At 41.2% G+C, this 16,656-nt stretch overlaps 1 protein-coding gene and 1 long non-coding RNA gene across 3 annotated transcripts; both read right to left on the reverse strand.

The window, feature by feature from the left end:
- Nucleotides 1-316: 316 nt before the first annotated feature.
- LOC120442280 lies at nt 317-2,302 on the reverse strand. Its single transcript, XR_005614620.1, has 4 exons — nt 2,216-2,302; nt 1,789-1,930; nt 1,451-1,523; nt 317-1,143 (listed from the first exon to the last, which is right to left on the reverse strand). It is a non-coding gene; the product is annotated as an uncharacterized LOC120442280 (long non-coding RNA).
- Nucleotides 2,303-3,194: 892 nt separating this feature from the next.
- LOC116317274 (lissencephaly-1 homolog B-like) lies at nt 3,195-16,529 on the reverse strand. Of its 2 annotated transcripts, none has more exons than XM_031735989.2 (11): nt 16,367-16,529; nt 9,859-10,154; nt 8,271-8,355; nt 8,104-8,178; nt 7,636-7,842; nt 6,350-6,518; nt 5,838-5,940; nt 5,452-5,680; nt 4,890-4,991; nt 4,646-4,802; nt 3,195-4,495 (listed from the first exon to the last, which is right to left on the reverse strand). In XM_031735989.2, the coding sequence occupies exons 2-11, from the start codon at nt 9,888-9,890 to the stop codon at nt 4,422-4,424; spliced, it is 1,233 nt and encodes a 410-aa protein (XP_031591849.1). In that variant the 5' UTR covers nt 9,891-10,154; nt 16,367-16,529; the 3' UTR covers nt 3,195-4,421. The 2 variants fall into 2 exon arrangements, with proteins under 2 accessions (XP_031591849.1, XP_039474470.1); XM_039618536.1 differs by lacking the exon at nt 16,367-16,529 and adding an exon at nt 16,165-16,262.
- Nucleotides 16,530-16,656: the final 127 nt, after the last annotated feature.

Below are 16,656 nucleotides of genomic sequence, written 5' to 3' on the forward strand. Positions count from 1 at the left end.
AGCCCGATCAGGCGCCATCCAGCCAATCAGCACTCAGAACAACAAGGCATGGTGCTGGTCCACATGGGCACCCGCCCGGCCCGAGCGCAGCTCATTTGCATGGCGAGAGCGTGACTGGCCACCCTGTCGTCTCCGGATCAGAGCTGTCAGTCAAATCGCCAGGGGGCGGGACTTATCCGAGGAGAAGCAGCTGACCACAATGTACTGTGATGTAAAAAATGTTACTTTATTATTATAAAAAAAAAAAAAATACAAGTAGTTGCAATTATTTTTCCATAAAACCTCTTTTACTGTAGATTGAATTTCCTTTCTGCCATTTACCTCACTTTTTTTAAAAGTCTCATCCACACTGTGCCACACACTGGAATAAAGAAAGGGGATGTTCCCTCTCTGTAGCTACATGCTCCTGCCCTTTGGTATAATAGAGTTATGTCCATGTCTTTTGTTCTATAATGTATGCTTTAAGGTTCATGCAGTGTGTTTCCCTCAGGGGACCGATTAATAGTGTTATAGTGCTTTAAATATATTACAGTTACAGCGATATTTATGAATGTATGCCGTGTATGGATGCACATATGTAGAGTATGTGGCTGCATGGTAACAATCTTTGATTGGACACTGCTCAGTCATATATATTCTCCACCGCAGCGAGGTCTGAGAGTATCAGCCAATCTGAAGAGCAGCTCAGAAATACATTTAGAGCTCACATTGCCACGCAATGTGCCCTTCCTGTACATACAAACCTACTGACACCATTACGATCCACATGCTTAAGAGTCAGGTTTGTGTGGGAAAACCACAATAACAGCTAGCCAGCGTAAAGCGACTGTGTGTGTGTGTGTGCGAGGGGATGGGAGTCATTTAGCAACAGGCTGAGACACTATGACAGCATGCATGGACGGGAGAAAATGAATCAGGCAGAAAAAAAGGAGGGGGGTGGGGGCGAGAGTGAGACGAGAGGGGGCAGCACATGAGCTGCATGGTGAAAAAACTATAGGGGTGTTTGCATATAGAGGGGTGGGGGGAAAGGAGGAGGAAGAAGAGGAGGGGTGACTTGAAGCGATGGTGGGGAAGGCGGGAGGGATGCGAGGAAGGCACAGGCTGACCCAGTTAGAAGTGCTGCATCATTCCTGGATCTACAGACTGGAGACCAAAAGGAAGCAACATAGGAGAAGAAAAATTACGCATATGATAGAAATTTAAACTTCTATCTGGCAAGCATCTTAGAAAATTACATTATGCCGTCAGTTAATGCTGATCACCTGAAGCGTTAAGTATTTAATCTGAAACTTCAGTATTTAAACAATCAAATCTTGGATTTATTTGAGTAAAGATCGTTTAAAAATCCCCATTTATAGCTTTTTGTTGTTGTTGTCATTGTGAAGACAAAAAAACCTTTAAAAGTCATTCTATTTCCGTTTTCCATTACATTTATGTGTCCCCTGCTTACTTGCTGCTGCGAAGTGCTGGGAGGCAGCAGTTTTCGCCTCCTCATGTATGCTACCACCAGAGGGCGCCACATCCTGTAAAATATCCATTTCTGAAGCTGGTCCCGATCGCTCTCACCGGGCATTGCAGGGATTATAACACCGGTCACGTAAACTAAAATGGGATTCATCTAAGCGACACTGAGCTGACACACAAACCTATAAATTACACGATCCAGCAGCCGCCTGTGCAAGTGGACAGTGTGGAAATGTTCAAATGCAGACAAATGCATGAAACAGTTTACTTCACCGTGGGTGAATCAATACTGCAGCATCTGACGTGTCTGTGTTGTACACTGACCTTGAAACCTCTCCGCACTTTCTTATCATGCCAGCTTATTTAAATCGATGCTGGCTCACAGCTCCCTGCAGCTCACTGTCTCTCTCTGTGCCATGAATCCATATCAACAGTCTCGTCACAGAACAACGTAGAAATGGGTGACCTAGAAGCAATATAAATGAGAAAGTGAGCCTTTCCCCCCTCTCCCTTCTTCTAACCATCTCATGAAGTATTCAGCTTGCACGAGGGAGAAAGCGTGCAAAAGCCATATATGAGAGAGAGGCGGTGGGGCGGATGTAGGCCAGTGTTTCTACTCCAGTGCCTCTTTTGAGAAACGCCAGTTTCAGACTGAGACAGGTTTCATTATTCTTTCATTAAATTCCACGGAGACACAATCACTGCACTAACTCGTGCAGTGATCAGTCCCCATTTTGGCATTTGCACCTACCCTTTGCAGTCCCCTATAGCTAGCACTCATTATTTGAGTACCCTCACAGGCCTGCAGGACAGAGCAAGGTGTGGTGGTTTGCTCTTGCCATCCAGGCAACTGTTGCTAGGATACCAGGAGGCGCAGAGGAAGAGTAATTGCTGTGTGGGTGAGTGAACAGGTGTGTGTGTGAGAGAGCACAGAAGTAGGCTGAGGTGCCGTACATAATTGATTTAAAAAAAAAGGCCCTGAACTCTTCAGTGTAAGGAACTGGACTTTAAACTCTCCTTTACACAAACAGCACCCAAACATCTATTTTTTTTTAATCACATCTTGTGTCTCTCATCTTATCTTTCATTACAGAAAATACTCGAGATTGATCTATTCCTTGTATTTGCATCAGCAACAGTGACTATATGACCCCCTCACTGGATGGAAGTTGCCCTGAAGAGGCTGCACTGCAGCGCCAGACTAACATCAGTGCTCCTGAGCCTGATAGTTATACATAAATAATACTGGCTGTCTACAGCTGCAGTTTTTCCTCGATTGACCCATTTCTTTCTTAAGATTTTAGTCTGGCGATCTAAAGTTAGCAGACAGGCTTTAAAATCTAAGCTGACAATGTTTAGTGCTTGCTGATTTACAAGCACCAACTGCTCTCCAAGAGTCAAAATATTTTCGGATTAAACGACGTGTATGTTACAAACAAAACCAATAGCACAAACAAGTCTCTTTACAATTGGTTATTTGTGTTAAATCAATTCAAATCCTATCAAGAAAGCACTTAAACACTTCTTCGGCACACAAAGTACAAAGCTCTCTTACTTTGACATGAAAACTAGCATGCTTTTTTTGACTATTAACAGCAACAAGTGCAGCAGTTGCAGCATCCAATCAGATGCCCTTAATATCAAATGGACCGAACAATGTGCTGAAGCATCCAAACTTGCTCCTTGAGTTCTTGTTCCTCCTCCTCAAAGAAAGCACACACACGGGCAAGTTATATTTACAGAATTTTCTTTATTATGTTGCAAACAATGACATCCAGATATATTGATACACAACTTTTACTGTGCATGTATGTGCATTTGTGAGTGTTTGTGAGTGTGTTTGTGTGTGTGTAAAGAGAGCAGTGAGACCACAGAAAGCAGAATGAAAATCCCGTGTGAGGGAGCCCTCAGTGGGTTAACAAGGCAGAGATAGCGAGCAAAAAAGAGGGCACTGGGCGATTTCTCCAGGGCGACGTACACACACGCACAAACCTCAGGAAGAAAAAGGTGAGCCGGCTTATTTTCCTCTGTTAAACACACTTCTCGCTATGGGCTGTGTGCCTGTGCTCTCAGCAGCTTATGGATCATTAAGGTCCTGTGAGTGTCTACTAGAAAGCAAGTTTGTTAAAAGAGATGAAAGCGGCATGAATGAACACAGCGGGTGAGAAGCTTTGCCTCCTCTCTCTCCTCTGACCATCAGAGCAGAGACGCTGGAGAGATTCTCCTGTCGTGACATACAAACACACACGCGCACTCACACGACGTAAACACACACGTACATGTGCACTCGCACAAAAAAACAAACAAAAAACAAAACAAAACTCATGAGATTCAACTAGGGAGCCGCAGCCTGCTTCAGTTTTTCATCTTCATTGTCAGCGTCGTCTCCTGGACAGGCTCCACTTTTCCCCACCTCCCTCACACTTTCTCCATCACCAACCACACAGTGACAGACCACACAACAATGGCGGCATGGAGTAAAATAAAATTAAACTAAACCCCTCCAACAAAGAGGTGCTATTGGTATTCGTGCACTGTCAGTTAACCAGAACCCACCTAAGCCAGCACACAGATATTTACCCTTTGACCCGACAGGAAGTCATGAGAACGGTATGCAAATTTAACAGTAGAGAAATTTTTTTTTTGTTGGATTAACCATGCAAGGATACTTCTTGTTTGTTTGTTTTTTTTTTTTGAGTGTGTTTATGTGTCAGAGATTGCGTGACATTTATTAAGCGTACCCTACATCCAGAATAATTTACACAAAAGGACAATAGTCATCTTAATAGGGCTGGACCGATGTAGGGGAGGAGGGGGGGGGAGGGCAGCGAGGAGAGGGGAAAGCGGCCTTGGTCTACTATGGTTTGAAGTGCAGAGGGTTGGGGGTGGGCACAAGGAAGAGGGTGCAGGACAGGGTTGGGCTTTAGGGGTGGAGGTTGGGGGTGATTGAGGCAATCTCAGCGGCACTCCCACACTTTGACTGTCTGATCGACACTGCCCGTCACCACGTAGGGAGCAGTCTTGTGGAAATCTGCAAGAGAGGGAAACATCTGCTCAGACACATTCAACAAGTTCACACATCACAGACTGAGCATCAGCTCCAGCTTAGGTTACAGAGCTTTGTATACAGACAGCTTCATCTTTTGTCAGATGTTATTTATTTTTAAAAACTGATTCTCACCAAGAGAGGTAACAAAGTGTTCGTGGGCACTCAAGGTCTTCATGCAGCGTTTGTTCTTGTAGTCCCAGATCCTAATGGTCTTGTCATCAGCACAGCTCACTATGAATCTTCCTCCAGGGTGAAACAATACCCCGCGCACCCAGTTGTCATGTCCCACCTGCAGACACAAGACCGATTAGCTACCACACTCCTCACTATTCACCCATTGTGCAGCGACACTGGGACCGACACTTCCGTTACTCACCAGAGTCATGAGGCAGATCCCGATGCTCACATCCCACATCTTGATCGTTTTATCTCTGGAGCCAGAGAGCAGGAAAGGCCCAGGTTTTCCACTCTTCTTATTCTATCACACAGACAGAGATAGGACGAGGCCATGAGAAACGGTGTTCGGTTGCAGCAAAGATGACAGTGAAGTTTGGTATGTGTAAAGATTCCTTCTAAGATATGAAGAGATCATTTTTCAGCTATGACAACATGATTTAAGGCAGGATTACACTGCTCTGTGAGTCGGTCTGAGCCTGCACAACAGTCCAGTCCAGCCTACTGGATGTTTTTGCAGAGTGCTCAAATTGTAAATGAGGGCAATAATTCTACACTATTCACTAGAATAATTATGTAGTAACTCATAAGAGAGGTTGTCTGAATCATTAATATCATCAGATCCTTCTTATTTACAAAAACCCGCTATACCACACCAAAGTAAAGTGGTTTATTACAGTAACTGCGCTGCTACTGAGGCAGACACTTCCATAGAACCCAATGTACATAAACATCCTCCTGGGTCCTGCAGCTGCCATATTCACCTCTGAGCCTGTAGCTTCTAGGATGGTGGGGTGAGCGCTGTCGGGGGCCCAAGCGATGCACTCTACCACATGTTCGTGTTCCCGCAACTCAGCTTTACACTCCTTTGAGGCAACCACCCAGACGCGCACCGTCTGGTCATTGGAGCAGCTGGCAATCAACGAGCCGTCCTGATTGGGACGCACCATCCTCACCCACTCCCTATGGCCTGTAAATGTCTTCACACAGTACCTACAGAAGAAAGTACAAGGTGATCTACAGAGAGCATGTTCAACTTATCCTAAATGCATTACTACAGAAGGCTAAAACTTCATTCTTTACTCCAACAATGCTATGTTTAAAGTTTACCTAGTTTAAGAACCTTAAAACATGCCTCTGTCTCACTTACCCAGTGGCCACCTCCCACATCTTGATAGTCTTATCTCTGGAGGCAGATACTATATGGTCACCATTTGGCATAATAGCTACAGATGACACATTGTGATCGTGGCCTGTAGGACAAAGTCAAAAGATTAGTTGGTCTAATCTTAATAAGGCAGATACTTCCCAAATAAGACCGTCAATGTGTAAGATTTCTAAAATAAGACTAAAACTTCACTAGGAAGAAAAAAAAAGAAAATCAGAAGTGAACCCTTAGTGAGACTGTAAACCAAACATCTCAATCAGTCATACACACTTGTTACAATTTTCTCCCAAAATTAATGGCAAGCCTCAGGCCACAAGGCCCAGATTAAACCAGAAACTTTGTGTTGTCTGTTGTGTTAACACAATTCTCGCTCAGAAATACTCACATATTTAAATATAATTACAATAAGATTAATAAAATACTGTGTGTAACACAAGTTACGATGGTGTAACTTACAAAGCCTCTGCAGGTGGCATTTTGTAAATATTTCTTACCATGCATTGTTCGAATGCACTCAAAGCCCTGAAAATCCCAAAGTTTGATGCTCATATCAGCTGAACATGAAGCCAGAAGTTTTCCTGACTGGTCAAAGGAGATGTCCTGCACAGAGTCTGTGTGGCCTTTGAGGGTTCGCTCAAAGTCCCCTGCTTCATAGTCCCACACCTAAAATTACAGATACAGGCAGTAAGGAACTCCAGTCCATAATGATCAAAAAGAACTAAATATCGAACCTAAAAAACACATGCACACAAAAGTGCATGTGTATTTAATCAAAAGTGATTAAATTGGTCATTATTGGACAGAATCATGACACAGGGTTGGGTTACAAAATGTAACAAAAATATTAAAAACAGAAAACAGTTCAGCCTAATTAAAAGGTATACAAATTTACTACCACAGTGTCAGTTAAATTCATTAAAACAAGAATGAACTTTGACATTGGAAAGAAAAAGATTTGCACATTTCCCATAGTGCTGTGCTCTGGGAGTGCTCCCTCTGACAACACAAGCATCAGCCCATCTCCACATAGATGAGCAGTGACAAAGCAGAAAAAAATAAAACAGCGAAGAAGGGAGGAGGGCGAAGGGAGGAGGCTGGAGGGGGAAGCGTGCTGAAGCCGAAACGCAGAGGATAAAAAGGGAGAGCAGCCTCAGATCTGCAGTACGGCTTTGATCTAAAGGGTCAGAGCTGCAGAGGATTCACTGTGCTGCAACAGTCTCCCTGATTTTGCTTATGAAATGCTGCTCGACACAGACACCACTGATTTGAAATTCCTCAGAGAGACATTTTCAAAGCAGTATGACTGACTTCAGATAAGGCATTTCAAAGATGTGAACAAAATGTTATGTGAACAAGAAAAAGAGGAAAAAAAAAAAGACAGCAGCAACTTATGACAGACAAATGAATGCATAATTTATCAGAGTGACAGGTAGGACAGGTTCCAGCCCCTCTGTGACCTTGAATTAAATAAGCAGAAGATGGACAAATGTGTGAATGGACGATATAGCTGTTAATTCTCCACTTTGATATGGTGAAAAAGGAGACGTTCTATTTTTCAGTATGGAAACTACACCTTCACGCTGCCCATATCTGTCTAATACAAGGTAAAAGCCCTGCTCTAAACTTGTTTTCTTAAACTGTGATAGAAATGTAAGGATTTAACAAACCTTAAAATGAATGAACTGCATGCAGGATTTGTAAGCAAGGTTCAAATGCAATTGACTGTATTTACTAATATTTTAACAGTAAGTAAACGTTGTCTGGCAATACAGATGCAAACCTTAATGGTAGCATCCTCAGAAGCTGTGACCATGACTGAAAACACGGGGTGGAATATAACACGCGTGACCGGAGCACGGTGCCCACTCAAGGCGTATCTCTCTGGGGGGCGAGGGATCCACTCTTTGGGGTCGCGCTTCTGGCCCACAGACCCTCCGTGTGTCATCTCCTCTTTAGCCTCATTCAATTTTGACTCCAATTCCATCACCTGAAGTAAAGCAAGGAAGAGCAACAGGTTAAGAAATCCAGTGAGACAACACTTATCCCAATAAACAAAATAAATGTTTTCAAATTCATTAATGCAAATAAAACTTGCTTTACCAATAGCTTCTTTTGTACAGGGGGCCATGGCTAAACGCAGTTATCACTTTACATAATGCATTGTGCTTACGAGTTAATTCCACCATGTTAAAAATGTACAGCTAATCTCAAATGCCTCACATCAACAAACAGTGTTTTCATTTGTTACCTTCTTCTGTAATCTGATAACCGAGGTCCACTTCTTTTCCAACAGCCCTGCATACTTCTTATCTACTTCTTCATTCTGTGAACCAAGTAAAAGACAACAAAAGTTCCCCCTCATTAAAATAACATGTGCAACTTTTTGGTCATTTCTGTGCATCAACCTCGCCATACCATATCTAACTCTGCTTCTTTCTTGAAAGTGGAATATGCCTCCTCGTAGCCATTGGAACGAAGATAGTCAGCTATGGCCCGGTTTCTGATGAAAAAAAAAAAAAAATTACAACACCACAGTCTTTTTTTTTTTTTTTTTTTTTTTTTTAAAGGTTTCATCTCAAGATTTAACCAACTCTTTGGAAATGCAGTTTCTGTGACACCACTAGAGTCCAAAGCAAATTTCTGTGAGAGGAAAATAAAGTATATTGTATCATATATCACTCTAACATTTCTAATCTTACGTGACAAACATGACCTGAGCCAAGTTGTGCCAAATCAAACATGTCGATAAAGTCAAGGTGATGTCGACATTTATTAAGTAGTAAGTCTACCCCAACAGAAATTATGGTTCTTGAAAGAGGGCAGACTGCACCCCGTCTTATGATGGGGCTTTGGGATTCAAGTTTCACAGTTCCACTCCCCTTAAAAGTTGGGCAGTTTGAGCAAGTGCCAGAGGAAATTCTAACCCTTCATTGAAGAAAACAAAACGTAAGGACCCGATCACTGGGAAACTGTGTTTTGTGCTGCTATGGAAACCAAAGACTTGCCACAGAAAGAGTCCTGAACACCGAGTGTGGACGACACGAAGCCCACAACCCGCAAGCACATGGAAACGCATACCGAGCATGCAAATACACACATACAGAGTTATATAAATGATTGTAAGGGCTCTTTTATAAGATGAGGGGTGAATATTTCATGAGTAACTGAGCTAAATTTAGGCTGCAGGATTTGGGGCTACTTCGAATGTCTGATAAATCCTGTCTGCTATTGCCTTTCAACAGGATTCCACTGATTTCTTCGTTGGGGGGTTTTTCAGACCTTTATTGCAACAAGACAGCAAAGAGAAGACAGAAAAGCTGGGAGAAAGAAAAAAAAAAAAACAACAACAACAACAACAACAAACCCCCCCCGCACAGTAAGTACTCTTGGGCCAGATTCAAACCTGAGCCTCTGTGTTGGTGTTATGGCATATGGGTCGCCCACTTAACTTAATAAGCACAGGGGTTTTTCAGGTTTTTCATGAGCTAAACTAGCCATGATCAAACCTGTTTATTTTTTTTTTTTTAATGTTCTACATTTTGAAGTCCAATGGAGAGTTAAACTCCTAAAACATGTTTAAAAATATACTTGTTGTACTTTCTGGACTGTGAGATCAGCCAGGCATTTACCACGGAACAAGGCTGCCCACATTAAACAGCCATCACTTTGTTAAGTTCCTCCTCCTGGCACACCCCACTCTCATTTATTTGCTCCTGTCATGCGGGGTTATGAAATATTCACCAAGCAGCTAACAAGTGAAGCACCATAAAGCTCACATCTCTTTACACTTCCTATAATACGTTCTTGAAAGGCAGTGTTTTGTATCAGGACTAGAAAATACAAAATTTACAAAAAAAACAAAACAAACAAAAAAACAAAAAAAACAAAGGCTCATTTACAGAAAGTGCCCCCCTCCCCCTCAAGTCCTGTCAGTTTACATGTCCATTCTTGTTTGTATGTTTAAGAAGGCTGCATTCCCACATATTTACATCAGGGCACTCACAGTTCATCTCTTTGTCTCTGTGACAGCACCATGGTGGCTGCTGTTCACTCCCTCTCAGGGAGGTGAGGATGAGGTGATGTGGGAGGGGAGGGGGAAGTCTGGCTCGTAAGTGTGTGGTGGTGAGGAGTCCGATCCCTCAGAGAAGTTTCTCCTCCAGAGGTGCAAAGGTGGGGAAAGTAAAGGTGACGGGCAGAGCAAGATGATCTGGAGATACTGCCGTCACCCAAATGTCAGGATCAGGTTCCACGAGTTCTCAAAGGTCCAAATCTATCTCACTGAACAGATGAGCCCATCACCTGATGAAGAGAGGAGAGGGAGAAGAGCAGTGGATTAAACATACATATATGCTGTATTCAGACATACAGACACATGGGACACATGAATTACAATGAATTTACAATCTGGTAAAAGAAGAAATTCTCCAACAGTCAAAGTCAGTGTGTCCAGAATAAAGAGCAGCTAGATGTTTAAAAATTGGACCACTGTTTGATTTGGCACTGTTCCCTCTCTTTGATGGGGAGTTGTAAACAACAACAACAACACAAAAGCTAGATAATAGATTTGTGTGAAACAACTGGTTCAATATTATACAAAGCAATGTGTTCTTTTTATGCACACCTGATAACCATGATTTTTGAGAATTGAACTTAATTTAGATGGTATTTTAAAACAAGGTATTTTCAAGATGACTCCTGTAAGGTGAGACTTGCTATGGTGTATTCAACACCTGAAAGTACAAGACAAAAAGTGCAAAATATAGCCACACAAGCAAGTCTATCATCTGTAGGCTTCAGCTGAACTTCTGTATGTTGTAAAAAAAAAAACAAACAAACAAACAAAAAAAAATCCAAGATGTTTGGTATTCATTTATCTTTATTTTACATGGAAGTCCCACTGAAATCAAATCTCTTTTACCTGACCAAGGTAACAGCCATACAAACTCAAAATACAATAAAATCAAATATAATGTAAAATGCGAGACACAGTATATGATATACTATATATACACAGGGGTGCACATAAATGGTCCACAGGTGCGCATGTGCTGTCAAAATAAAAGATGCGCACCAGATAAGTAGTTGCAACGCGCGTTTGCGTACATAAGATTTTCTGGAGGAAGGACAGACATTTGTTTAGAACTCTTAAAGATGTCGAAGAAGCAAGCTCCTTTAAGCAATTACTTTGGTGTTCCTCCACCTCCAAAGAAATGTCAGAAGGAGTCCGAACCGCAAAAGAAGCGCGTATTCTCGGAAAAGTGGTTGCAAGAGGTGAGCTGGCTTCAATCAAATGATGAACGCACAGAGATGTGGTGCAGAATATGCCGTGAAAATCCCACTCTCGCGGACAAAAACAGTGCCTTTTACATGTACGTAAACGCGCGTTGCAACTTCTTATCTGGTGCGCGTCTTTTATCTTGACAGCGCATGCGCACCTGCGGACCACTTATGTGCACCCCTGACTATATACAAATAGCCACAAAACAAAAACATGACTCTAGCAGACTCTTGTTGTTTTCTTTTAATGCCTTTAAATTCACAAGAAATCTAAGACCATTGAAGTTTAGGCCTTTCTGTAAACTACTCCATGTTTAATTTTTAAAACAATTAGCAGCTGATTCTGTTGATCTTACTGGCATCACTTTAGACCAACCGCCATGTTTACTGTGTCAGGTTATCACTGGACTTTACCATGTACATCATCTCTCTTTGTTCTTGCTTACAACATTACTCTGGATTTTGGAACCACATAACCACCCTGACAGAAGAGTTTAAGTCAGCATCTTGTGTTTAAAAAAAAAAAAAAAAAAAAAAAAAAAAACCCCTCACCATTCTGTGATTTTGAAGCGAACGTGAACACATGCTTAGTGAGCTTCAATGCTGCTGGCACCTAGGGCCATGATAGCACTAAGCTCCTTAGTGGCCTAGACCAGACGACTTCAAGTCGTGACACAGACCACAAGTCCTTCATACAGCTGACAGTGCAATGTAAAGAAGAGACTGGACGGTCGCTAAAAGGATTAACCCCAGACACCGACAGAGGACCATAAGAGCACGTTGCCCTTGTTTATGTCACAGTCTGCTGCATTGTTCTCGTCCACTTCACCCTTTAGACCACCTTAAGATAAATGAAAACTGCAAGGTGCCTCACTGGAAACTGTTCATAAGAATATTTATATTTTACAGATGAGCATCTGCTTAAAACGGAAGCAGTTAACCACTGCAAACATTTAGCCTGTAATATCCTAGAATGAGCTCCTCTCTCCTGCCTGCAAACATGATGACTGACTGAGATGACAGGACAGAGCAAATGATTTTAGCTGATCTCATCTCTCACCATGGTGTAAAAACAGCGATTTGACCAAACATACCATGCTCCATCCATTACATAACCAAGACAATCTCTGTTACTTCTGCACCTGCCCGACACTCCTGAACATCACCATTAAGGAGAAAAATTTTAAAAGAACACACAGGCAAAAGTTATTGCAAATAAATAAATAAAAATTGAAGAATGGTTTAAAATTCACAAACACCTTTTTAAATCTTCTAAGTTATTACACTGAGAGGCAAATGTGTTTAGTTACAAGGTTAAGACAAAAGGAACTCATGTGGAGGCGATTTGTTTGCAACCTTCCCTTCTCCTAAATGAAAAAAATAAAATAAAATACAAAAATTCTTTGAATGAGTTTTCTACACAAAGATATAAACAAATAAAGAAGGAAAAACATATGCACTTATTAGTGTATGAACATAACTTATGCTTATTTTCTAGTTAGAAACCGGGTGTTGTATAATTTGTAAACATTCACATAACCATTAAGCTATTAGAAACATGTTTATGCAACATTTATTTAAGACACACCTCTATTTCTACCACTAACTAGCCTCTACATCTGAATTTATGAAGTTTATGAATGCAGTTTGCTAAATAACTTCATAGTCTCATTCAAATATGTCAACTTATGGCTTGAAGAAACCCAATAAGGTGGCAGAAAAAGCACCAACACTGAAGCTTCAAAATGTGTAGTCCAAACTCAGTGGGTGGATATGACCATCTTTTATACCATGTATTATTCTCCCTCACTTTTCCCAAGATCTGGTTCGAGGTATAACTGAATGACCAATGGGTAACTTCATGGTAGCGGGTCCATGTTTCATACTGTCTGATACACAGAAGTAGCTAGAGAACAATTCAGATTAGATATGAAACTGAAACTGTTTCAGTGAGACGGTTAAACAAGTAAGTCTGCGTTCAAAGAACCAGCCCAATAATTAGTTAAGTGCATTTATGCAATCCTATAATCACAGGACTCTGATTTAAGATTTTGATTTTTCATGGCTGAGCTTACAATAACAAAGGGAAAAGACAGCATCCCTTTTCTTCTGTCTTCAAAACACACAGTTCCTACAGTGCAGGACTCTTTTTTTTTTTTTTTTTTTTTTTTACAATTATAGAAAGAAGGAACCTTTGAAAAGAAAAGTCAAATTAAACAACCTTGTGACTGTCCATAGGTGTGCAGCCATGGATCACAGCAGCCAGCAACTGACTGTGGAAGATTTAAAGTATATCTGAGAAATTACACTTCTATGATACTTGGTGATTTCTGCAAGCAAGTGATTGTGCATTTACATAAAAAGAATATAATCATACGATGATATTGCCCTATGTGATTTAATTGCTCTAAACCTTTATTATTAAAGCAATGCCAAGGTCTTTAGATGGACAAACAAGCCAACGTGGCGTCATCGGCACATTATCCATGAGGTGATCACTAGAGTGTACACAGCATACCGAACACTTTCAATTTAGCAGTCGGTGAAAAGGACAGATGTCCTCCCATCTTGCTCCCGCTGCTCATCATCATCCACAAAGCTCTTCACGCCTCTCACCAAGAGCTACAAATGTATCCATGAAATACTCTCAAACCGTGAAGGTGAAAGATGACTAAGCCCCCATTAAGACTACAATAACAGGCAGTGACGTCAGCTACGCCTCAGCTCCTCCTGACTCAAATACGCGTTATGTTCAGTTTAACAAGCAACATGCACAGGTGACCCAGACCTTACCCCACTTGTCAAATGAACACTGTATAAACGCACCGCTATCTAAGCGGTGTAGAAATTCATTACTAATTGTAATGATGCAATTATGAGAACAATTTCACTGAACCTGCTAGGCACTCCTACAATTCTTATCAACCAAACTACTTTACAATGATAAGGCAAGATTTTACCGGGGCTCAAAATGGGACTTTGCAGAAGGAGACTACATACGTGAGCATGACTAGTCCACATACAGTTAAGGCCAACGTCTCAGCTGCCCTACTTAAAAGAAGTCTATGCATTTCCCTGTTATTTATCATCACTTCACACACCAAAATCTATTCTGTTTTACAACCAAGTAAATTAATCACCATTTACAAAAAATAATAACAATGAATAATAAAACTTTAAATTCTCTGTCCTGGGTAATTTTCCTTTGGAAGACAACCAAAGCCTCTTTTTTTCAATTTCAAAGTATAGACAGGAAAAAAAAAAAAAAAAAAAAAAAACTTATAAAACAGGATTATAAAATAAATACACTGGAGAAGTTGAAAAAAAGCACGATCCTAAAAATTGACTTGGCATGGTTTATAACCAATTTAAACCATCACTATTTTTTATTTTATTTGTTTGTTTGAAATTTGTTTAAAATAAAGAATTTCAGAAAGGTTTCGGTTCTTCACTTAAGCTACTAGTTATACACCATGATAACAGAGCCTACAGGCAGAGATTAGAAACAGAACTAATCATGTCTTTTTAACTCCTTGATAAAATGTACAGCCTGTGGGTACACGTGTCCCGATTGAGTTTATGACTAGACAGAGGGGCATATGTTGTTTTGTTATTTAGATAAGACATAATTTCAGTGTTTACATGCAGATCCAATGAAACAAAAAGGTGACAAAAACCAACCAAACCCATTAGTATTTGCTCTGTTTGTGTCAAACTGCTGAGCAATGCCCCTCCTTATGGATGACCTTCAGGCCAAACAAGTCCCTTCTTGCACAGACTAAAGCATATAGCAATGTTTGCTTACTAACCAAACATCATGACAAAGCAATCTTTTTTATTCTACTTGCAAGCCCTGATACTTAAGATTTTCTTAATTATGTCATTTAAGTTTTAAGTTTATTCTATTAGTCTAGAACTTCAGCTTAAAAGTTATTCTCACGACCAAAGTGCTGCCAACAGTGACAGCCCATGACATAAAAAAAATCCAAACTATTTAACAATCTTAAAAATGGTACCAAAAATACCCAAACAACTACAAAAAAACTGCATATTAATAGATGCAGGCATCTCAAACATATTATAAACAAATCAGAAATGCATGTATAAATGTAGCACTGAATTGAACCTTTACCTTAAAATATCATTTCACGCTTAAAGATGGACAGTCTATTGAACAAGCACTGGCCTTCGCGTTCCATGTTATGCAATAGCAACTGGTAGACAAATCAATAGTGATTCAATTAGCAAAATTGGGCTTAGAAGACAGTTTTGTGCACAGCAATTTAAATCTGCATAGTATTTTTCCATCAGACTCCACTCTGAATGTAATTCCTAAAATGCAGGTTTAAATATGGAGGAAAACTACCAAATGTCCCAAGACTGCTTCATGTATTACAAATCATAGACGAGTTTTAAAATCTGGATAGGGTGACGTCTTTCTAAGCCTCTATGGCCACAAGGGCAAAGTTGCAGCACAGCCTCAGCAACGCCCTTTCCAGCTAGCGTTAGCTTAGCACGACAAGTGCACCAAGTCCGCTAATAACCACACGCTGGATTCCTGGATCACCACACCGTCAACATAACAAAATATACAAAGGGCGTCTGTCCACACCAACGAACAGCTAAAACATCCAGCCGCTTGTTTGACAAAAAATAACTGCTACCCGATATATGTGAAGGCGGAGAGGGTATGAGCCCCAAGTTTGGGATGTTATTGCCAATATTCCCAATACGAGACAACACAAATAAAAGGCTTTAACTTTAAAATTCAGAACCTGAATGAGGCGTTTTCCAGCCGCATCAGATCCTTTGCAGCTGACCGTGAGAAATATGACAGCACCCAGGTTAGCTCAGCCGGCTAGCACACCACGTTAGCTCATCCGAACTTCCATAAATAGGCGTAGCTAACGTTAGCTCGATCTACAGGGAGGGTTCACAACAAGCACCCCGATGCAAGTCATGCATAGCCCGAGAGGCGCGACACTTGCTTTTAAAAATCCCAGTCACACTCGGGGGCGTTGAATAACCTCACCGTAAGACTGTCTCAACGTTCAACCTCCGAGTCGATGATCTTATGCGGGCGAACTTTTGCCACTTAGCTTAGCTCTCGGCCTCTCCGCCATTTTGAGGTTGGAACGGGAAAGCGCAGACACTGCAGGCAATTCGTCGTCAAAATAACAAGTCTCACTAAGTGCCAAAACAAAAATACACATTTGTTACAACTAATAACTTACCATTAGGCAAATCTCATTCTCATATCTTCTTTCCTGGCCCGAGCATGCGACGGAATACCCTGGTTTTGATGTGATAATGGGACTTTTCGCATCACCCGGCACGGACGGTCAGATTTTTCTCCTCTTGGTACCGCCGCATTCGCCCGGCCCAGCTAACGGTCGCGGTTGGATATCGGGAGCGCGCACGTTCACATGAATGGTGGCGCGCAGCGTACAGATATCACGCTCTAAATATCACGCTTTAATTTTTTTTCTAAATTAAAGAAGGAAAAAAAAAAAACATAGTCAGC

This window comes from Oreochromis aureus, linkage group 10 (assembly GCF_013358895.1).
Source record: "Oreochromis aureus strain Israel breed Guangdong linkage group 10, ZZ_aureus, whole genome shotgun sequence".
Taxonomy (NCBI): Eukaryota; Metazoa; Chordata; class Actinopteri; order Cichliformes; family Cichlidae; genus Oreochromis; species Oreochromis aureus.